Source organism: Thermobia domestica, chromosome 2, assembly GCF_964235325.1.
Source record: "Thermobia domestica chromosome 2, izTheDome1.hap1.1, whole genome shotgun sequence".
In the NCBI taxonomy this organism is placed as follows: domain Eukaryota; kingdom Metazoa; phylum Arthropoda; class Insecta; order Zygentoma; family Lepismatidae; genus Thermobia; species Thermobia domestica.
This window is the reverse complement of record NC_137455.1, coordinates 312,189,416-312,215,028: the sequence shown is the minus strand read 5'-3', so window position 1 is coordinate 312,215,028 and position 25,613 is coordinate 312,189,416. Positions and strand designations below refer to the sequence as shown.

At 36.1% G+C, this 25,613-nt stretch overlaps 1 protein-coding gene across 1 annotated transcript in view; it reads left to right on the top strand.

Moving 5' to 3' along the window:
* Window positions 1-12,494, top strand: part of LOC145678625 (tryptase alpha/beta-1-like) — a 108,244-nt gene extending 95,750 nt beyond the window's left edge. Inside the window, exon 6 of the mRNA XM_081748981.1 lies at window positions 11,892-12,494. Coding sequence (XP_081605107.1) covers window positions 11,892-12,059 — 168 coding nt within the window. The 3' untranslated portion in view covers window positions 12,060-12,494. The remainder of the gene's footprint in view (window positions 1-11,891) is intronic.
* Window positions 12,495-25,613: the final 13,119 nt, after the last annotated feature.

Below are 25,613 nucleotides of genomic sequence, written 5' to 3'. Positions count from 1 at the left end.
TAAAGGGCCAAAGTAGGTATACCCAGTTTACGGTACGTTATTGTCCACTACATGGTCTGATACTGAACAAATGATCATTCGGACTACTTAAAAGTAAGCATTTAACACCGAAACACTAAGTTTCCCCTTTTGTGTGCTTAGCTCCTGAAAATCCGGATGCTAGTAATAATATATTTCAAAATTTGCTGCACAAATCATTCATGAACATGTCTTTTTGCAAATAATTCTTAAATAAATATTTTGATTGCTTAACAAACTTTTTTTTGTTTCCTTTGTACGCGTTATTTAAACTAAACAAATCATTACATGGAAGAGTAAACCTAGAATATTGTGCTTACTAGGTAAACCTACTAAATCTGTAAGTATATGCTGCTTTGTAAATTTACAACGCTTAACTGGGAAATATATAGCATTAGATTATAATCAAATGACAATCAAATATGAAACGAGGAATAGATTGTTATTAAAATGTACAACAACTGATTGTTTTTACTACTAATCATCACGCAAATATCAACCACTATTGTTTTAATATCAATCTTATTAACAATATGGTAGCATATTTGCCAGTTATTCTTGTTATTTTACTGAAGACATAACAAGAAACGGGGGTTCGAGACAAGATAGCGTCTGGATTCGATGGATTGTTTCGAACTTCCATTTCGTGCAGTTAGTTTATTTCTCACAAGTGATATTTTAGATTAAATTTTTGTACTCAATTTTATAGCGAGGACAACCTGGGATCAACATATTTATCTTCAACTTGTTTAATTTGTAGTAATATATCACTTACGGCAGGCGAGTTCGGGGTTATGCCCGTACCATTTTGGTTACGATTTGTACCGTGACTTACGAATATTTAGTATAATATAATTTAATATACCTACAAATTCTCAATTATGGGACAATAGTAGTGTAATAGGTGACTTGGCCAAAGTGCTGCGACTTTAATCTTAATACCCATAAATTTGTTTGCTGAATGAATGAATGATTGACCACGGAGCAATTGTGCTACGCAATTTATTATTAACACTGTTAGCACTGGGCTCTGAACATGGGCGGAGTTAGAAATTGTCTGCTGGGGGGAAAGGTAAACAAAAATCAGAATTGAAGGATCTTATAAGTGTCATTTTTATTTTTTGTCAAAAAGTTGGGGGCCAATACCCCCATGCCCCCCATAACACTGCCCATGGCTCTGAAGTTGAAGGCTTTCCCAAGAATGCTGTTTCTTTTTGCAACCTTTTAAAAAGTTATATCTTAAAATCTAGAAAAGCTAAAATAATACAACATGCACTATTTGAAAGTTTAGAGCTTGCTCTTTATTCTTATATATAATACTAACATCAATTACCCGCTTTGCTAGGTTAAATTAAGACAAAATAGTAATAGGTATATGTTTCGTTAGTCAGTCACTTTTTACTATTGCTAAAGCGCTTCTTGATATTCGTCATTTTCGATCATTTTTATATATCCCCTCTCCTCCCCATGTTGCGGGCCGCGGCATCGGAAGTGTCATTGTTCATCTCAGCAACCCCGAAAAGTATGAATTCGACACTGATATTGATCATATATCCCTCCAATACCAGAATTTTTGTGGGACTGAATTTGGATTTAAATGGCATCAGAAGTGTCACTGTTCATCTCAGCGACCTCGAAAACTCTAGATTCGACACTAATATAGGTTACTTTCGTTCCTTTGTAAATGTCTTTCCATTCCTTTAAGTTACATCGTCAAAGTGATATGACAAAAATCATCTCATGTTCGAACTTCATCTGGGTTGAAAATTTGATCGAGATTGGTCCGGTGGTTCAAGAGTTATTAAGTTTTATTTATTTTTATATATCTTTCCCTCCTACCTTTTCCCATAAGTCCTATCGTCAAAGTGAATAAATAAATAAATACCATCCCAGGCCCGAACCTCATTTATGTTGAAAATTTGATCGAAATTGGTCAGATAGTTCAAGAGTGAAGTCACATAGACAGACACTTTCATTTTTACTTTTTTACATATATCTCCGCCTCCCTCTCCCCGTCCCCTACGTTGCATCGTCAAAGTTAAATAATAAAAATTATCCCAAGCCCGAACGTCATCTATATTGAAAATTTAATCGAGATCGGTTGGATGGTTCAAGAGTTAAGTTTTATTTATTTTTATATATCTGTTCCCTCCCCTCCCCCTCCCTTAAGGTCTACCGTCAAAGTGATATGATAAAACCACCCCAGGTCCGAACTTCATCCATATTGCAAATTTGATTAAGATCGGTCCTGTGGTTAAAGCGTGATGAAGTAAAAAAAAAAAAAAAAAAACGGTCACTTTTATTTTTATTCTCCCTCTCCCCCTCCCCTAGATTGCACCGTAAAAGTGAAATAACGAAAACATCCCAGGCCCGAACCTTATCTATGTTGAAAGTTTGATCAAGATAGGTGGCTCAAGAGTTATTAAGTTTCATTTATTTTTATAGATTTCTCCCCTCCCCTAAGTTCTACCGTTAAAGTGATATGACAAAAAGCACCTCAGGTCCCAGCCTCTATGTTGATTTCTTTTAAAGATCGGTAGGGTAGTTTAAGCGTGATAAATTTACAAAGACAGTCACTTTTATTGTTACTTATTTTAGATACATCTCCCCCCTCCCCTTCGTTGCGTTGTAAAAGTGAAGTGAAGAAAACATCTCAGAACTGAACCTTATCTATGTTGAAAATTTGATTGAGATCGATCGGGTGGTTCAAAAGTAATTAATTCACGAGCATAGTCACTTTTATTTTTATATTTATTGATTTTTGGATATCTCCCAATCCACCCCGTCCCCTACATTGCTCGTCAAATAAAATGATAAAAATCATTCCAGTCCCAAACCTCATCTACATTGAAAATTTGATCAAGATCGGTAGGGTGGTTCAAGAGTTATTAAGTTTTATCAATTTTTCCTACGTTCCCCTCCGCCCCGCCTAAGTTGTACCATCAAAGTAAATAGCTAAAAACACTTCCAGGCCAGAACCGCATCTACGTTGAAAATTTGATCGAGATCAATCGGGCGGTTCAAGAGATTAAGAGTCACAAACATAGTCACTTTCAATTTTATAATATAGATTCTGTATTCCAACCACAAAACCATTACAAATCACAAATAATATTTACACGTAGTGCGAGGAAAATGAATGAATGAGAATTATCTCAAGGTTACTTACCTGACATATCTGATATTTTTGTTGCTACATAGTCTGGATCATTCTTACAATCGTCCAATAACTCTTTTTTAAACAAACACCATCACTGTCGATCAATTCCGCTTCTAAACTGAAGTGTATTGAATCATCCGATAGGCTCTTTCTCGCCATTTTGATATTCAAACAATAAGCACATGGTTTTTGAACCCTGGTGGTAACAAGGTATTAATTAGGAACGCCATCTATTGACGAAATTCGGAGGAGCAAAACCATTGAAATACATTTTAAATCAAATAAGATATACATTAGGAATGGCCAAAATTTTCCGGAATCCGGATTCCGGAAATTTTGTTTTCCGGAATCGGAAAATTTACTTTCCGGTATTCGGAAAAATTCCGGAATTCGGAAAAAATCCGGAATTCGGAAAAAATCCGGATTTCGGAAAAATTCCGGAATTCAGAAAAAATCCGGAATTCGGAAAAATTCCGGAATTCAGAAAAATTCCGGAATTCGGAAAAATTCCGGAATTCAGATAAATTCCGACATTCGGAAAAAATCCGGAATTTAGAAAAAATCCGGAATTTTTCCGATTTTACTTTCCGGATTCCGGAAAGTAAAAATTCTGGAATTGGCCATCCCTAGCTAGTAGCTGTTAAAAGAGAAACACAATAATGAATATACAGGGTGGCGCGTATTGTATCTACCAACTTCAAATGAAAATACAAAGGTGTGTTATGCAAGTTTTAATGCAAAACTGTTATGGAATATAAGTATATGGACTGGCAATTTGTACACTGTACAACACTTGTCGAAGGAGCTCACTAAACTTTAAAAATAACGTCCTGTAAATGTCCGCCTTTTTCCTGGATGCACTGCTGCAGGCGACGTGGGAAGGCATTCATCACACGCATTAACGTATCCTGTGGAATGGAACTTATCACATGACGAATGGCAGTCTTCAGTTCGTCAATTGTCTTCACGCGATTGGCAAAGACCCTTTCCTTAACATATCCCCAGAGGAAGTAATCAGGAGCTGTTAAATCTGGGGAACGGGATGGCCATGAGACATCGCCAAATCGGGATATCACGCGGTTTGGAAATGTTTCTCTGAGTATAGACATACTTTGGCGTGCCGTGTGTGCCGTAGCACCGTCTTGCTGGAAATAAACGTTATTGATCACACCCCTTTCCTGCAATTCCGGAATGAGAAACGTCTGTAACATATGGCAGTAGCGGTCGGAATTTACAGTTGTTGCATGTCCGGCGTCATCCTCAAAAAAATAGGGACCAATAATGCCACACATTCCAACTGCACACCATACCACAACTTTTGGCCTACCTTGAGGCTTTTCATGTAATGAACGAGGATTCTCCTGAGACCAATACCGGAAGTTTTGCTTATTAACATACCCAGTCAGGTGGAAGATTGCTTCATCGGACATCAAAAGTTGTTGGAGGAACAGTGGATCTCGGTTAATCAACTCAAGAATGTTCTGGCAGTTATTGAGTCTGTTTTCCTTATCAATGGCTCTCAACTCTTGTACCACCTGCAGTTTATACGGATGGAACTTCAAATCACCCAGCAAACGACCCAATGAACGTCGTGTCAAATGTAATGTTCGTGCATGTTGCCGTGCTGAACGTTTGGGACTGCGTTCCATCGCTACGCGCACTCGTTCCAAGTTTACATTTGTTCGAACACTTCGTCCACGACCTGGTGATTTCCGGTTCACAACACTACCTGTGGCCCGCCACTGTCTCACCCATCTCAGAATACTGTGTCTCTCGGGTATAGCAACATGGCGATCATCACTGTTTCGTCGCAGTGCCCGCTGAGCCTCACTGACAGAACCGGTTCGGATAAAGGCTTCCACCGCCGCAATTCGCGTCTGCACAGACCACCGCTCCATGGTAAACTAATTGCCAGAGGCCCTGCTATTCAGTGCCGTAAGCATGCGCAGCATTCGTACGCGCATTTGATCAGGGTTGCCAACTGCAACTGGTAGATACAATACGCGCCACCCTGTATATATACTGTATTAGTTTCTTGTAGTTGGATATGTCTTTATCACTCACGTAGACTATTGCTACTGCAGTTATTTACTGCTTTATGAGGAAGGTCTTATTTTCACACACAAAAAAGTCGCCGGTATGTCTCAAACATTATCGCGTTCCCACCTGCAGCTGCTCCAAAGCATTGCAAACTACTCTTTAACCAGGCGAAAGGCAGTGAAGGAAAAGAAATCTCAACAAATATTCTAATAACATTCGCTTATTGTCAACATACCTACAGTGAGCGCAGAAAGTGCTCGTACACCATGCATACTTTATATTGAAAACAGCTAGCATGAGAACGGGAGGTGGAAAAAATATATATAACCAGAATTAAGACTACACATCATACATTTTATTTCTATATACAAGAGAAAGGCCAAATAAAGACAATCACTGTTTTGTTCAGAAGAAAAGACAGAATTCCTTTTTTGTAAACGCAAAAAGTCACCGTACACTTATGATTGAATTAATGCTTATAAACTATATTACGTTATTTAATATTTTGTGGGATTACCCTGTGCGTTAATGATTGTCTGTAGTCTTCGTGGCATTGATTTCACCTGTAGTAGTTCGTAGTTCTGTAGCTTCGGGACTATAGAAGTCAGTGGAGAGCTTTTGTGAACGCGGCATTCAACCTCCGGGTTTCATAGGCCATAGAGTTAGTTAGTTAGTAGCTTCGGGACTGATTATGTCCCATTCTTCTTGAATAGCTTTTCTCAGGCCTTCTTTAGTAGAGAAGCGGTGCCTTCTGATTCTTGTCTCCAGAACAGACCATAGATGTTCTATGGGGTTCATGTCTAGGGATTGGGGAGGTGTGCGAAGCTGTTTCAAGGTATTATAGAGTAGCCACAATCGAGTATTTTCCGCTGTATGTTTGGAGTTGTTGCCTTGCTGAACAATAAATTGTTTTCTGCGCACTAGTATGGAGATTTTCCTTTAATATGTTAATATACACTTTGTGGATCATCACTCCATCGTTAAAGTGGAGACGACCCACTCTTGAGGCACTCATACAACCCCAGACGAGCACGGACCCTCCTCCGTGTCTTACTTTAGGGACGAGATTTTGAGGATTCATCTCTGTATTCACCTTGCGTCATACCATACGCCTCCCATTGGATTCGATAAGATTAAATTTACTTTCGTCCGAAAATATGACCCTATTCCAGAAAGAAGCCTGATCCCTTATCTTTATACTCTTTTTCAAACTTTAGTCTCTTTATACGATTTGTCTTGTTCACCCATAACATTTTCCTGGCTATCCGACCATGATACCCTGCAAATATTCCGCACTGTACTGGCTGATACTTTAACACCGCGTGTTTCCAGATCCGTTGCCAATTGCACAGCACTACTTTTCGGAACCTTTTTTCTTTCCCTAATAATTTAACGTTTATCTTGTTCACTCAACACTCTTGGTCTTCCAGGTTTTTTTTTTTTTCGCACAGTAATAGAAACATTATACATCGCAATTATTGTTTGTACTGTTGAACGAGGTCTGTCTGCAAGGTTTGCTATCTTTCTCAAAGATTTACTTTTCTTATGCAATTTAATAATTACTTTTCTTGTCTCCTCATTTGTTTCGGTTCGGTTGCTTCCCATTTTGACAGCCCACCGTGCAGTTTTTTCACTCCTATTCACAACTAAACTCATTCTGTTATTCGTCATGCTATACAGAGGTGTATAATCAAGTGGATACTAGTGAACCCCAGTTGTGGTATCTTTGTTTCGTATTCGTACGTCAGGTGTACGATCTCTTTTTGCGTCTACTCTATACACTTTCTACGGAATTTATTTACTTTCTGACCATTAAACTTGTCTTCGTGGTTCTTTATTGATATATTCATAAAGCTTAGTTTTCATTATTCATATTGTGTGTTATTACACTTCCTAAATTTTCTGTTTCTTTTTCGCAGGCATTCTCGTTTTAATAGCATAGGTGTACAAACACTTTCTGCGCTCACTGTATGTACAGCAAATACAAATTTATTGAGCTAAGCGAGCGAAGCGAGCGAAGCTCTTATACTTGGGTTAGCCGTTTGGTTGTCCGCGAACTCCTCCTAGACCGTTTAGCCGATCTCAACCAAACTTAGCACGCTGATAGAGTATGTCGTGCTGAGTGACAACATAGGCCGAAATCAAAAATCCGATGTACCATCGAGGAATAATCACCGAAAAACGCTTCCATAGACTTAACATGGGGAAAAAGTTTTCACGTGATTTTTTGTCAACAATTAAAATCTGCGCGTGATTTTCAAAAATTCCGGCGAAGCCCTTTTATTTTTTAGCGTAAAAATTTACAATTTTAATCACAATTTAAAAACAAATTAACGATTTTTAAACTTTTTTTTAGCCGGAACAAAAGGTCAAGACGAAGAATTGTGCGATTGTTATGAAAAATACTGATTGTTTTAAAAACTCACAATAAACTGATTACGTTGCTTAAGCTCGCTCAGCTCATTTCATTGCAATCGAGTATATCCATTGCATTCCTAGTAATTTTTGACTTTACGAAGTATACAATGTAATTGTTCAATAATTAACATAAGCAGGCATTCATTAATTTATATTAATATAATAATTAATAAAACTAATAAGCGGGTGATTGATGACTCAGTGGTAGAGTTTTCATCTATGGTATTCTAACCCAGGACATGTGGGTTTTCGATGGCTAATTTTGTGTTCGAAAATTTTTCCGGTGGTAGGCCTACTCTTGGTTCCCTTTCTTATATTTGTTCCATCATCACTCATTAACGAATTTGGTTTATCAAAACTCTATAGCCACATATTCATTCTGTCCGTCAGTGAAACAAACAGTCTCAAGAACTATCTGATGGATTACCATCAATTTTGGCCACGATGTGCAGAGTCAATAGTTAAGAATCGAGTTCCCTGATGAATGTAATATTCAAACCGGAAGCGGTACAAATCAACCATTTCCGGTTTTAACGGTAATCATTATAGTCTATAGTAAATATGGTAATAGATAGCGAGAAACGGTTTCCAGTAATCGACATATATAACATTCATGTAGATAGAATGTTACCCAATTTGTGCATCTGCTGAAAATAATGAGCTTAGGTATTTAGAGAGCATTTTTCGCTTTAGAAAATGTGTGCTTGGTAAAGAATGTAGAGAATTAGCTGAGTCAGGCACGTAGCTAGAATAGGAAGGGGGGCTTCCAGAGATGGTAATAGGAAGGGGGGTCTGTCACGAAATACTGTGGTTATTTACCAGGGGCTCAATCATTCTAAACTATTTTATTGGCAACATATATTGGTTCGTTTAGCCAAGATTTCTAATGGAGGGATGATATAAAATACTGTGGTTACACACCAGAGGCTCGACCAATCTAAATATTTTACTGACAACATACCCATATTGATTGGTTAGGACAATAAAATGAGGATATATTAGTAAGTATTTTAATAAGAAGCTATGAAGAAATCTCGAGTAAAAAAATATAAAAAAGTATTGAAAAAGATATAGTCTTCCGAGGTCATTCGAACGGTGTCGAGAATTTTGCGTCTGGGAAATTTGCGCCCTACCTCAAGAACAGGGAAAATTGCGCCTGCAATATACCTCCACCGGGAAGTTTGAGCCCTGCGAAATAAAAGAACCTATTGGAGCTTACGCATTTGCTCGGAGGGGCTGACATTACAGCATAAACAATTCTCCCCCCACAACCATGCCATTTGTGATTTATTTTCATTGTGGCTATATAAGGGGACAATAAACTTCAATATAAGCCAAAAGAACACAACGGATCAACGCAATCACTGCTTCTTCCAGAGATGATTTTGGGGGAACACTGGCCTCCCCAGAGCTCTCAAAGTGCCCCCTCGGAGGAGACCAAAATAATAAGTCTATAATATAATAATAAATAGAATAGTACCAGCAGTGACCCTCTCCGGAATACTAAGTGTGCCCCCCCGGAACATTTTTTCTGAAAGAACGACTGAACGCAATTGTGTGTTTGAAGTGTAATTCCAGCAAGTAAACACACTGTACATAGTTTTCTTGATAATATTACTGAACTGATTTTACATTCACTTTACATTTTCTTTTCTATATTTTGTGTCCTAAAAAGCCAAACAACTCGCAAGGATTGTGAACAGAGAAATCTGGGTAGAGCCAAACAGCCTTTTGTAGATTAAATTATACTCTTTGATTATATTAATAAATAATTATAAATCAGTCATTTATAATTTTATTGTAAATTTTGTAGTATAATGAAAAATTGTATTTGTATGGATTGCCCTTTAGTGAACTAAAATTGTATTTTTTTTTTTTTCATTCATTTGTTCGGAATATTATAACGGATGGAGTAACTCACTGAGACGATGAGAGGCAAGCCTAGTTCAAGTGTGAGTGGAAGTTACTTTACACAATACAAAAATAAGTTGAATTGTAGGGCGCTAACATTCCAGTGCAAATATATAGCCGGCGCATTTTCCCCTCTTTTTGCGGTAGGGCGCAAACATCCCAGTGCAAATATATTGCGAGCGCATTTTTTCCTATTTTTGTGGTAGGGCGCAAATTTCCCGGGCGCAAAATTCTCGCATTCAAGGAAAATATAATATCCATGAAGTTGACAAGCCACTTATGTCAGACTCCAATTTCGACTTTAAACGTCGCTAGTGCTATGTTAGTGTTCGATAGTGACGCAAATCGTTAGTACTCCACAGATAACGTGTGCTTTTTAAATAATGAATATGTCTTCTAACTGCATGCCAACACGCCCACTTCTAAGAATCATCTCAAAAATGAGGTTAACCGTTAGAGCAAGTAAGTGCTCATTAGTGCCATTAACATTAGCGTTAATGCCTCCATCGTACGGCCCTTTGAGTAATAATAACACAACGCTCTTTGCTACAGTCTCAATGCGTCCCTATATTCTCGCGAACATTCTGACATGCCCAAGTTAGTTACTTTTCTTTTTGCAACTATTGTTTATCTGTTATTGTTTATTGCTAGTCTGCAGAGTAGTCCTTACATTAATATGCCATTGGCCTTGATAATCATTGCGTATTGGGGGCGCGGTGGCTCAGCGGTAGAGCGTTCACCTCTGGTGCTTGGGGTCCCGGGTTCGATCCCAGCCCCTGCCAAGTGAACTTTGTGGTGGACAAACACCGTGCTCGTGGGTTTTCTCGGGGTTCTCCCGTTTCCTCCCACTTTCTTCATTCCACCATTTCACTCATCTCTCATCATCACCGTCTCCTTTAGCCTAACCGGCATAACCGTGGGACGTAAAACTTAAAGATTTCATTTCATTTCATTGCGTATTTACAAGCAGTTTGTTATTACTGTTAGAAGATATCAAAAAACAACAGATAAAATCTACTACTTAACGGTTCATATTTTTCTTTTACAGTACATAAACGATTAATAATAATAATAATAATAATAATAATAATAATAATAATAATAATAATAATAATAATAATAATAATAATAATAATAAGACTATTCCAGCATAAAAGTTATCAATTGCATCACACTGGCAACAAGCGACGCATATTTTAACTTCATAAAAATTCGTTTCTCACGATTTTCTGGAAAACTACGTATGATATCTTCATTCTGTCAAGTTGTTTATCTCAGTGTGATATATGTATTACCTCTGGACAATATCACAGTAAAACAAAAATCAAATATTAGGAGTGCATCGTACTTTTGGACTACATCTCATTAACCATGGGAAGATTGGGTAGTGTATACTTTAGGATGTAAGTTTCAGCTTAACTTGCATCATACATTCTTAGGATTACAAAAAGGAAAATTGTTCGTTTGCATTTGAACAAAATTCTTAGGATTACAAAAAGAAAAAAATAATTTTTCCGAATTCCGGAATTTTTCCGAAATCCGGATTTTTTTCCGAATTCCGGAATTTTTCTGAAATCCGGAATTTTTCTGAATTCCGGAATTTTCCGAAATCCGGAATTTTTCCGAAAACCGGAATTTTTCCGAAATCCGGAATTTTTCTGAATTCCGGAATTTTCCGATTTTACTTTCCGGATTCCGGAAAGTAAAAATTCCGGAATTGGCCATCCCTAATATAAATACGGAATTCTATTCTATTCTATTCATCTCCCTTGCGGGGGATTTTATATAAAAAAAAAGTCACAACACTAGGGCCCAGTTGACTGTTTCACTATAATTGTTTTAAATCTTTTTGATGATATTATAATTGTAGAAGGTGGCCCGTTCCAAAATGGACGAATTGGCCTGTTTCAAGTAATTCTGTTTCCACACTATTTTGTTAAATAAGAAGGAAAGCAGAAACGTAGAACATACAAAAAATTATGTAAAATACTACAAAAATTGCAATACACTAAATTGTGTCTAAAATTGAAATTATGTTTTAAATTTAAATTGAAATAATTAAAGAGCATGACGCTGTATTGTGTAAAACTTTCCACGCCATCTTGCCAACCTTCTCAAATACGGAATCAGCTACTCTGTAAAAAAACGGTATTTACACTCAAAGTGTTAACAATGTAGCGTTGATATTTGAAAATTACTTAGCAACAACGAAATCAGTTTTTCTATAGTGTCTACAGGATTTTTAGCTATAATCCTCAAAATTTCGAATTTTCATGCGACAGAAATATAGATAACATTCTGATTGCAATTAGTAAGTAATTGAGATTTTTAATATTTCTTCCAGGGAGATTCAGGAGGACCGTTGCAATGTAATTTAAAAGACGGCCGCTGGTACTTGGCAGGAATAACATCATTTGGCTCAGGATGTGCTCGTCCAGGTTTTCCTGATGTGTATACTCGACTTACATATTACATCCCATGGATACGAGGAAAGTTGCGAAAATACCAGTGAGTGAAAAGTGTGGAAATAAGTGGCCAGTGAATAATTATATATGTGTGGATATTGTTTTTGTGATGAGAAAGAGCAGTGCAGATTATACAAAGTTACCGTTTATTTACTACAATGTAGTTAATATTTCAGACCATAAAACTCAAGAAACACGTAATAAGACTACAATCATTGAAAGTAATGCAATTCATAATATAGACAATAGTACTATATTGCACTTGACCAATTAATTGTGAAATAGTGTTCTAGAACAAGACTGAGTGAGAAACCTAATTTGCTAATATGTAATTTAATGAACTTTTTTTTTCATTGAATTTTGAAGAGACGTGAAAGTAGTTTTGTACTTTTCCTAAACACATATAAGTGGATTTAATTTATGAACTGAGAAATAATAGTTATTATTTCAATAAATAAATAGTTACCTAAATATTCAAGAAAATGCAATTATTATTATTATTATTTCATTAGAAGTAAATTAACAATTCGCAACTTGACAATATGAAAAATTTATTAGTAAGGCATATGTAAATTTGTTTGAGGTATTGAACCGAGTATCTGGTCTTAAACAGTAGCGCCATTTCAAGTTTTGCTTCGCGGGAGAAGAGGGGGAGCGGTAAGACTTATGTATAACTAACCTTGAGTACATAATACTAATAGTCGGGTCAATTTAGCGAACAAGAAACGTTAACCTAAAACAAATTGCAACAAAAGGTCTGTAAACGGTTTCTGTCTCTACCAGGTGCACTGATTGACAGAAAAAAAAAAAAAGTTTCCAAAACCTGGCAACCAGAAGTTGCTTTTTTTTTTCAAGACAGCCATCGATAATATCAAAAATCGCATATATATATATATATATATATATATATATATATATATATATATATATATATATATATATATATATATATATATATATATATATATATAAACTTTCGTCTCTACCAAATGCACTGCAAAGACTCGTCCAAAGTTGGGCGTCCGATACTTTTCGAGCAAAATCTTCATAAAAGCTATTAAAATTCATAATTTTTCAATTCCTACGTTCTTAACTGACTTTAGGATTCCTTTCGTTACATCGAGAGGTAGGGGAGAGGCTGGTTTGGTTTCCATATACAACAGAGGTGCCTTGGACGTCAGAACAAAGTTTACTATTTAATTCACACAGTATTGCCGAGCGAGTGTTAACAAGTGAAGGCGGGTTAGAGCCCCGCAGGGCACGTTGTTTTCAGTCTTCATTAAACTCTAATTAATATAGTTTTTTAGTACTTTGGTTTGTACTGAAAACAATAACTTTGTCCAGGTTCTTCGCTGTCACCTCCTTTCCACACTTCCCACAATTTGTTCTTTGGTTCATTAATTCATGCTCTTCACATAGTTTTAGAAGATTTTGCTCGTTATGAACGTATTGCTTCACAAAATTTATCACAGTCAGTTCACATCCTGTGCATCGTTTCGGTATATTTGCCGCCATGTTGATAATATAAATGCTCGTTTGTTTCCCACAATGCAACTATTCTGTTACCTTGCACTTTAAGTAGTTCCCTCCGCTTGTCGAATAGTTCCATGTTTGTAATCTTTTTTTTATATATAACAACTAAAGATATTTTTCGAGATCCTTATCTATCAAGCACACAAACGATCAAATTATCAATATCTTCCCTCTAAATTTTAAAAATTTTATTGGAAACGGACGCCCAACTTTGGAACTTAACCCAAATGCACTAATGGATAGAAAAAAGTCAACCATGATTTGGAAATCGGACGTGTTTTTTTTTTTTTTTTCCAAGATGGTAGCTGCTAATCTAAAAACTCGGAAAAGTTCCTATAACTTTCTTATTTTTAATTGAAAAACATTTATTTGTCCGACAAACTTGCAGTTTTAATAGTCAATAATTTTATTTCCACTAATTTAGTTAATCTCATGTCCGTTTTTTGAATTATATATTTTATAATTTGCTGTTTCAGACCAAGCATTTGATGGTATTTACAATGTTTTTCTTTCATGCATAATGGATGCTAATTCTAGTAGGAACTGTCCTATCTGGGAAACTATTTTGACAAATTATGCCGTAATTCAAGTGCTTGAGAAAGATGATGCTTTAAATGCAGCACATGTTCTGAGACGTTATTGTCACTGCTGGCTGTAAACTACACGTGCGATATCGGGAACGTTATATAAATAAAAGACACATTGAATCGAAGAAACGTTAATCCAGGAAATCCGAATCGAGGAAAAGTCAAAGTATATCTGATGGGTCTTTTGCGAGTACGAGTGATTGTCTTTTCTGTGGAACACGTGTATTCCTGGGAGATTCTGATTATAGCTATGGAAGGACAGATCGTTTGCAGAACCTCAAGGAGTGATGTGAAAGTCGTACAGATGAATGAATGGTCATTGAAAGTAACAGCGAGGATTGAATACTATGGTGGAGACTTACATGCAGCTACATCATCATGGGTGTAGTGTGAATTTTCACACCGAGTATTATCTGCCACATCAATTTCAGGATGTTCGTCTCCTTGTGCGGAAAAGTTTAGGAAATGTCTGAGCCTATATTTAAAATATATAGTTATTTTGAAGAAAATGACGAGGAGCAATTGACCATATTAGATCTTTCGGGGGAAAAATGAAGGAGTACTTGAATAGCGACAATTTATCTCCATATAGCAGAATATATCTTTAAAAAGAGCTGATAGGACATTACGGGGTGCTATGGGTGACGGCTTGAACAGCATTATCACGTTTAAAGAGAATACTTCTCACATACTGCGTCCTTTCTATCAAGATTCACAAGCATAAAGTGATATAGATGTAAAAAAGAGAGCCATAATTGATAGGGCAGCAAGGCTGACCAAGGCCGTTATCAAGAGAAATGTAACGTCTCCTACTGATGATTACTCAAAAGTTGAGGATCTGACACTCGACTCTGCTCTGCTCTCGAATTAATTTCAGAAAACTCACGAAACATAAACAAAACATTTCTGGGGAAACAAATTCAGCAGAAAGTTGCTAGTATAGAAAAAGCCATTGTACAAGCAACAAAATCCAGAGCTGGCATTGCTTATTGTAGATTGGTTTAGCAATACAGATGCACCACCAATACAGATTTAAATTAAAGAAATTAGAAGAGAGCCAGGTAAGAGAGGAATATCAGATTGACGCTTCGAATAGATTCTCGGCTTTAGAAGATTCGGAGTGCACTAGTGTTGAAGATACTTGGATTGAAATTAGAGATAGCATTAAAATTTCAGCAAAAGAAAAACTGGGACACGGTAATATGTAGGAGCAAAGCATGGTTCGACCAGGAATGCTTAAACAAGCAGACAAGAGAAAACAGGCAAAATTACCTTGGCTACAAGATCCGAATGAAATAACTTCATAAAATTTCGTAAACATTAGGCGGGAAACTTCCAAAACTTTTAAAACTAAAAACGTGATTTATTGAAAACAAAAATTAAGGAACTTGAAGATAATAGTAAAAATAAAAGCATTCGGGACATGTATAAGGAAATCACCGAATTTAAGAAAGGCTATCAATCTCGTGTTTATATATTAAAGAAAGCTGATGGAACAGTTCTCACTGATACAAATAGCATCTTAAATAGATGGAAAGATTTCTTTGACGATTTGCTTAACACGCAGCCAAAAACTAATGTGCGTGGAGAAAAGGAGATATACACCTCAGAACTGTATATTCCAGAACCTAACCGAACAGAAGTAGAAATCGCTGTAAAGAAATTAAAGAAACACAAATGTCCGGGTGTAGACGGAATTCCGGCTGAGTTAATTTTAGCTGCAGACGAAAAACTGTGGAACAAGATAGCCTATTTTACACAAACTCATTCTCCTAATTTCGAACAAGTAAGAATTGCCACAAGAGTGGAAAAAATCACTCATTGTTCCAATCCACAAGAAAAGTGACAAAACTGATTGTAATAATTATCAAGGCATTTCTCTTCTGTCAACATCCTATAAAATCCTTTCAAATATTCTATTAGCAAAATTGACCCCATGCGCAGATGAAATTATTGGAGATTATCAGTGCGGATTTAGACGAATTCGGTCAACTATCGACCAAATATTTACCATTCGACAAATACTCGAAAAGAAGTGGGAATATAATACCCCGGTACATCAATTATTTATTGATTTTAGAAAGGCTTACGACTCGGTTAGAACAGAAACATTGTATAACATTCTTACAGAATTTGGAATACCGAAAAAGCTAATTAGATTAATTAAGATAATTTATGTTTAAATGAATCCCAAAGTAAAGTCCGGGTAGGAAAATTTTTGTCCACGAGCTTTCACGTCGAGAATGGCCTGAAACAAGTTGTGTTGTCGCCATTATTATTCAACTTTGTCCTGGAATACGCTATAAGGAAAATCAGACAGCAACCAGAGCCTAGAGTTGAACGGTTTCACCAGGTTATGGCGTATGCTGATGATGTAAATTTAATATGGGATGATAGGAGATTAATAGAAGGAAATACAGAGGTCTTATTAATCGCTTGCAGGGACATGGGTTTAGAACTAAATGCAAAGAAAATTAAATACATGGAAGTGCGTCGGGACCATAATACGGAAAATTATGGATGCGTTAAAATATTAGGTACTTTTGTCGACTAAAAACAGGGAATTCGTGTTATTATCCAGTTGAAAATCTCTTGTCATCGCGAATTCTGTCGAGGAATTTGAAGCTTAAAATACCTAAAACGATAATCATGCCTGTTGTTCTGTATGCTTGCGAAACATGGTCGCTTACTCTGAGGGAAGAACATAGACTAAAAGTATTTGAGAACAAGATCCTGAGACGAATATTCGGACCCAAGAGGAACGGGAATGGGGAATGGCGGAAACTTCATAACGAGGAACTACATAATTTATACAGTTTACCAAACATTGTTAGGGTCATCAAGTCTAGGAGGCTTAGGTGGGCAGGTCATGTAGCTAGGATGGAAGAAAGTAGAAACGCTTTCAGTCTTGACTGGAAGACCAATCGGAAAACGATCATTAGGAAGACCTAGGCGCAGATGGGAGGACAATATTAAGATGGATCTCGCAGAAATAGGAATACAAAGTAGAAACTGGATCCAGTTGGCTAAGGATAGAATTCAGTGGAGAGCTTTTGTGAACGCGGCATTGAACCTTCGGATTCTATAGGCCATAGAGTTAATCAGTTAGTTTAGTTAGATGCACCACCACTATCGATTTAAATTCCTCTTGGATACCCTTAGTAAGATGAAGTACAGTTCATCGTATAGTGATCTACTCAGATTTCAGAAAAATGACGCTGTGTGTGTTACACTGGACTCTCTTTTTGAAGATAATGAGTTATTTCATTCTTCCTGTTTATTGTTTGTGACAATGTAGATTACAATGATATTACAATAGACGGTAAAGAAACATTTCATGTGGTGAGCCCGATGGCTACATTGACACCCGAGTAAAACGAACATATATATTGTGAATAGGAGAAATGTTGAAAATCAATATAAGAGAGATGTCTATACTAGGAAGTGAGTGAATTAAAGAGCAATAACCCCGAGGTCTACAAGATATTTCAAAATTAGTTGTTTGTCATCCGTCGAACAAATCATTTTTGGTCTGGTCTAGGTTCCGATCTCGTCATTGAACAAATGCTTATGAGGTCACTTAAAACCTCTGGCGGTTTAACTCGTGGAAACAAGATGAGGAGATCAGCGAGGGCTGTGGACTATGTCACCTCCTATAAAGGTTTGTTCTCTATAGAGAATAAAGTACGCACGATGTTTAGAAGGATTGAATATACCTAAGTATCTACCTAATGATGATTCAATTTCTAAAACGATACTCGAACCAACCTTTAAGATATAAAAGAACGAATTTCTAAGTTCACGTTGTTTAAATTCTTCCATCTTGCAATCACGCTTTATCAATTTCGAAAATGAAGAATCTACACAGAATCTACACAGTAGAAAATGACTATTGATTTAACACAATGGATCTGCATTACTCGACTTGAGTTAAATTTTGGCACACATCTGGTGCTACTTCAATTCCATCGTATTTTGAATAAGTTGTTAAAGTGGTAGTCGTTTAGCAACTGCTTGACATAAGAAGTCATTTTAGTAAGACCATTGGTGTTGTTTTATTTACAATTGCCAAACGACTACTTTTACAGAAAAGAATCTTTCTAATTAAACGGATACGACTGTTATGAGAGACAATAAAGCGTGGTATAAGTTAGTTATGAGTGGTTACGAGAAACGAAATATAATGAACAACAAACAGGAATAATGAATATAGGAACAACAGATGGCACCACTTCCACTTATGTAAATGTCAGAAAATTTATACGCTCACAATACTTATTTTTATGAAAGATTACAGGAGATATAGTTAGTTATTCATTACTTGTTTTGACATTTATGTTATAACAAGTAACGAATAACTTATTACCGCGTAATGTCAAATATACCGATAAGGTTTTGTTAATATCAAAATATAAACTAAAAACTAATGCAAATTACTAGTTATTTAATTCTTGTAAGGCAATATGCAGCCTTAAAATTACAATATAGGGGTATCTATCTGATACACAGAATTTTGAGACGACTAGATATCTTTGCTAAGCCATTTTTCTTAGCAAATAGCGTAGGTATCCTGATCACCGATGAATAACGCAGTTATAAACGTTAGTATCTCAAACGCCAGTTTCCACAATGCCAGTTGAGGTGTAGCTAACAACACGTGGTGTTTATATAGCCTATATATATATGATCACCTTGGCTTTGTTCCTAGTTCCGCGTTCATTCACCTACTTCTGTAACACCGCTGCGGTTTTATTTCCACACCGCTCAACCATCTCTGTCAAATCGGTAACACTAAACCCGTGTTAACCGTAGTACCGGGCGCTTGGTGTTGAAATAACACTCTAAAGTGGTAGTCGAGCTGGGACCACTGACCTGTGTTAAAATTCAGTTGTTTTACACCACCATGTTTTGCTGTACAATAACGCCTGGTGGTGAGTAGAAAATTGCAATTGTTGAATATTTTAAAATGATGTACTGGATATATACACAATTGGCCTTATGCAGAGACGTTCTGACGCGTGATTAGAACCATTCTAAGGAGTTCGACTAACATATGTTTCCTGCAGTAGTCAGGCCTTTAGTCTGACGCTAATCACACTTCAAAACAACTCTGCATAGGGCCCAATAACTTCAGTTTCCAAGTCTGTCCCTTCATGTTTTTATGCAACATTTACATCAATGTTCACCAGTTCTTTCCTCTGGTCTATTGGCTAACGAGCGCGCCTTGGGTGCACTGATTAAAGCTTCAATTCCCGGTGGGGAATGATTGAACACATTACAATCCAGAACTTAGTATCCACTTCTCATATAGCCTAAACCCAAAAAAAAAAAAAAAAAAAAAAAAAAAAAAAATCTAGCCCGGGGAGCCTAGCCCCCCTCCCTAGTTTTTCAGTGACAAAACTAATTTAAGCTATTATTTATATATTTTTGAAAGTTTATATTAAACTCATGATGGTCTGGCTTCTGGTAGCCCCCCCCCAAGCTTTTACCTTCTAGATCCACCACTGCTGGCGTTGAACCCAGACCACAAGTCTCAGCGATACTTCGAAATTTCCAGAAATCGTTTGGAACAAATACGTCTTTCTTTGCGGATAATTATTATCAACCTTATTTGACTTCAATCATTTTATGGTACCTCATGACCCCTTAATATCAAAATGTTTCTGGCTTCTTAACCTACCAGCAACTCAATCTAGATCTAACAACGTATTGGTAATAAAAGTGAGATTGGACTTAACTCTCGTAAAGATTGTACTCTGTACACGTGTAACTGATATTTCTATTTACCGTATTCGAAGACATCTTAAATTGGTGTTTATAACGTTATTCACAGAAGTAAACACGCACACGGTATTTGGAAGAAGATTCGTGAATTGAAAGTAACAAATGAATCTGTCTATCTGGACATTTTTATTACAGCTATTTAACATGTCTCTCTAGTATCCACTTTCTTCATGGCTGTCAGGTCACGGTCGGTAGAAGTTTGTTGAGGAGCTATAAGGAAGAACAGATTGCTCTTATGTAGCTCAGTGACTTCAACGAGAATCCAAATATTAAAAAAATAAATAAATAAAATAAAAAATTAAAAGTTCAGTATATGTTTAACCTATTTAATTCTTTTGTTTTGCTTTTATTAGTCTACGACAGTGAAAGTGACGAATTTTCACTGTCTGTGACGTTAACATCAGTCTCGCTGTTTTTAACATGTTTATATCTGTAAACTAAACCAAATTTAACGATTTCTACTACTACACGCTTTATATTTAACTAGTTTCTCATTACATTTGCTTTTAGTATGAGAAACGGAATTGATATAGGCTTCGGATCTGACGTTAAACTGTAAATCGACATCTCTTATACCCAGGGGTAGATTTAATGTTTTGTAGCCCCTAGGTCGAAAGGTGTTTGCCGACTCTCACCGAAAATTTTATTATTCTACTTTTGCCCTTTTTTTCTCTCTCCGTTTTGCTTGTTAAATTTTCGTCCAACGTGCGCCCCCTAGTCCTGGGCTTAATGGTAAATCCAGCCCTGCATATAGTCTATACATTCGTACTGGAAGTAAACATAATCTGGGTACAAATAAGGAAGATCTTCTACGTATGCCAAATAGTTGGCTTCTTTACACTGTGAGAAAATAGTTTGATATTAGAAGAATCTTAAGTTGACGATGGAAGTATTTTGTTGGTAATTCGTGCTTCTCTGAAGCAAATGACTGGCACGTGAGCGTTTCGGTGTACTAGTTTGTTGTCCGGATTTTTCTTCTGTACAATTTTCCACTTTGTGGTTTTCCTTCTACTTTTGACTACTCGTTGCTTTTCTACAAATTAGGTGCCAGATTCAAAAAGTGAAGAATTATTGAGCTATATCTAAATTGAAGACAAAACAGAAACATCGAAAAAAAGTTTTTTTTTTTTTTTAAATTGTAATTCTTTCTGTATTCTGTAGGTAACAACTCGTACGGATGAAGTGCGCGTGCATGCTTCACAATCAGATGGTCGAGACCGTGTGTTCAAACCTCACTGATCGCTATCCTGATTGATATTTTGCTTCAGTTTTATCAAGCGAATGGTGGCATACTGCCTTTAAATATAGGCCCAAGCTGTCTTTCTTCTAATTCCTTCCTCGTTTTTGTTTTCATTCTGATTGTTTGCTAATGATTCCAGTGTGAATTTGCGTTATATACTGTTTCTTGGAAATTTCAAAATAAACAAAACCATAATCAACTTCATATTATCTAAATACATATAAGGCCACAAGTAAAATAAAATACATTAAAATCAAGATTCTAAATTTAAAATATATGGCAAATTGACCATTTCTTCCTCTGCAATTGCGAAACAACTACAGTTAAATTTGCATATAATAAATAAATAAAAAGCTAATTAGATACATTTTGTATTTTCCTCATGAAGAGTCATAGTCTATGTTCTAAATCTAAAGAAGAATCACAATTCTTAAACTTTCACCGAATAAACCAGAAAAAAAAAGTGGTAGGAAAAGCAGTATGTGTATTCATTTCGCTGTAACTAGTCACTGTGAACAGAATATTAGAACATGGCTTACATGATAAATATTAGAACATGATAAATATATTCGTTATGAATCTTAACACGTGAAGCAGTTTTGCGGCTTGAACATTTTCCTAGATGCTGTGAGCTGAATTTGTGAAAAGGATGTATTACAATAGTAGGTTGTGTATGCTTGACTATATTATCACGGTAAGTATGCAAGCTGAATATTTATCAAAAATTCTTACTTGGAACTGTTTTCTTGAAGATGGATTTGATTTATTAGTGTTTTCTTTTTATGTAGAAGGAATTTAAGACAGTAAAACACCAGGTAGGTTTCTTGGTTACAGTATGAATAATAAGGTTATTTTGAGGTTAGAACAAGTACAAATTAACTTCTGTATACAAGAAGTAAAGGGTCTTTCCTAGTAAGATAATGAAATCGGCCCTTGATCGAAATTGGGTCGCTATTGTCCCCAAAGGTTAGCCTTGACCCAAAACTACGTCAAAAAATTTTTTGATCCCCTACCCCCTCCCCTTACCAAATTACCGTATCATACATGCTCCGAGTTGAATATTTTTTTAAAATTTTGGTGGGGGTAGTCGAAATATTTTGAAAAGTTTCACAGATTGTAGATACTATCTAGGTGTAAATGTGCTTTTTTTCAAAACCATCGATGCACATTTTCTTTGTTTTTTTGTGTGTTGAAAATTTTTAAAAAAATTGTAGAAAAAATTTGGGGGAGAGACGTCGTTGATTTTTGGGTTAAAAAATTTGTTATACCTTTAGGTACAACATATATTTTTTCGGGGCCTGAAAGTGATGGCAACATTATCAAAAAGAAATAAAACAAAAAAAAAACGTGTTTTTCGCAGTTTTTCCACCAGGAATCGAAGTAACTCCACGTACCTTGTTATTGCAGCGGGACCAACAATTATTTGGATAACTATCGGATAACAAAAGACGCGTTTTGTTGAAATTGTCTGTATACCATATTTACCAATTTACTTTCTTTGTTTTGATTTTTCTTTAGTGATGTAAACTGTATTTCGGTACTGTTTCGTTTCTTCATTTACGAGTATGTATACCTTATTCCAGAAAGGTTAAGCGTATTGATTATGGCTGTTTTGAGGCAAAACTGTTCTAAGTCCAACTTCGGGTATCTTCGTAAACAGTTAACCAAAGATCCGAAGTTCGAGGCCATCCAACTTTCGTAATCGGGAAAAGTGAGCAGATGTTTCTTCTCCTTCTTTTAGGCTTAATACATGTCGAAATGTTATTAAGTGTAGAAAAAGTAACATTGGTTGAAATACTTAATGATATAATATTTCGAAAATATGTATACATGTAAGCATATGCTGGCTTTGTTATTTCTGTTTCTTTTACGAATTTCGGAATGCCATCCAGTGCGATATACCTTTCAATTTGAAAATTTTCCGTTGACCCTTGCTTCCTGGGATCACTCATTTATCACAAGTACCTCCATGGCAGTGTTGGAATGGAGCTATGAGAGCTAGGTGGAGATGGAAACTTAGAGGGGTGCCTCATGATCAAATTTATGTAAACATTCTGGCTTTTAAAATGACTTTTTAATTTGTTCACAGCATTAAGCATACACGATTACACACAAAACGATTAGGACGAACTACCATAAATGTTGCATAGCACAGAATAATATAATTACAGCTAACAAAAGAGTGAACGTAGGATGGATAAATGAGCAGTAGTCTATCTATTCCAATACAAACAGAAGAAAATATACAATTAAATATACAATTGTATGACTATATGAAGCTTCACACCATGAGTAATCGTTTAAAGTCTCTTGAGTTTTTTGCTATTTCGCTTCCAATAACATCGTAATCTACAGGAAAATTCTGGACATATTCAGTATTAAAGAGCATTAAATTTTTCAGTAAACTTTATCCCAAAAGTGATCTCAGTTTTGATTTGGTGATCTTTAGCTTAGAAAATAAGCGTTCACGAGTTTACCTGGTTAGTTGGAAGAGCCATATCATATCTGTACACACAATATAAATTGCTATAAGTGCTTTCATTTAAAGTCAGCTCATACAAGAGCCTAAACACACAGTGTATGCAACCATGTTTACAACGGTCAGGATTCAGCTGATCCTGATCTTCCGTTTTGTTTTCACTCAATTCATCTTCATTTCCAAAATCAGCTGGGCACTGAACCACATCAAAGTCACTAGTAGAAGTATCCTTCAGATTCTTGAAGTAATCTTCGTAATGAATCTGAAGTTGTTTGAGTTTGCTTGACAAGGTTTCTTTATACACGCCTGTATTTTCTGCTAATGTTTTCAGGGCTCCATCTGGTAATTCATTTTCCTTTATTTTTTCAAATCTCTTTGGGTCCAAACAGGCACAATCTTTTATTAAATGTTCACTTGGAATAAACCTCTCCTCAACACTTGTAAAAGCGGTGTCAAATTCTGTAGAAGGTTCTGCTTGGAACTTCTTCCACTTGGCTTCTTCTTTCAAAGACGAATCTTCATCAAAGCAGTTTTCATCAAAAAGCGCTTTTTACATAGAACACTTTTCGATGCAAAGTCAGCATCTACCATAAGATGAAATTGGTTTGCATCCCATTCTCTGTTAAGATTTTCCGAAAACATTTTAATGTTTTCATACAGGTGAGAAAATGTCTCTCTGAGCGACTTTAAAGTGCTAATGTTTGGACCATTTCCCATGCCATTAAGTAACGCATCTTTGAAGACAGTGGGTAATTCGAAGTTAGTGTTGTAATTTCAAATAGCCCTTTTTAAAGAGCTTCTGTCATTAGAGTTTTGGTTTTCAACCATTTGTGTCATCAGCTTCTTGCTCTGGCTGTTCTGCTCTCTTTGCACCACATATGCACTGCATATAATATTTTAAATTAGAACATAAATAAATATTGGGCTTTTGAGCGTTACCTTCAATAAAAAATCCAAATATCCTGTCGCTCTAGTAAGCAAAATTTTAAACGTTAAATTTAGATACTGTTTCCGTTCTTACAGTGCAGACAATACACTGATCTAGTCAGAAGAACGACTGTTAACTTTTAACCAAAATAAACTTAAAATTTCATAACTACTGAAAATTCTGCCAAACAGAATGTGAAGATGTCTTTTATATGTTAAGCACAACTTACGCATAATTTGAATATTAAAATTCTTTAAAAAAAATTATCAAAAAATATTTCCATTTTTACCTACACATCTATGACTACTAAAGTCAGTTACATTAATAAACAACATTAGAAACAATAGCATACAATATTCTTGCCTTAATTAATATCTACTTTCCTACCTGAGAATACACAGGCGCCCTTACAAAAAAATGAAAATGAAATCTTTGAGTTTTACGTCCCACGTTATGCCGGTTAGGCTAAAGGAGACGGTAATGATAAGAAATGAATGAAATGATGGAATGACCAATTTTTTGATACATATTGGGTCGTATCTTTGAAGGGTTGTCATTTTAAGGCTTGTCCGTATTATGGATCAAAAAATTATGGCAACCCTATACATATCACCTAGGATATCTGGCACTGCTGGTACCCGCGAAGAGGAGAGCAGGGCGCCTTGACACCTTATGGCCTTTAAATAATCTATGCAAACCTGGAATAACTCTGCTATATGATATAGATTATAAAGACAATAGTGGAAATTGTAACTAAAATTGCCTATTTTATTATGACAAAGGGGCACCATAAGGTGGGCGCAGGCGGATATCTCCGCCTCGCCACCCTGTCCAGTCCGATACTGCTCCATGGTGCACGTACTACGTGATAGAAATCTTTAACTCCGAACTCTTTCTGAAAAAAATACCTAGAATTAGACTTTACTTCGTCGTAACGAAAGAAATTGAAGTTGTAATTTGACATGTCATCATTCGTGACTCCTTTGGTGTAGCAGTAGAGGATAACCGTTATCATTCATTATTTCTTAGAAGCTTTTGAATGCTTCCCAA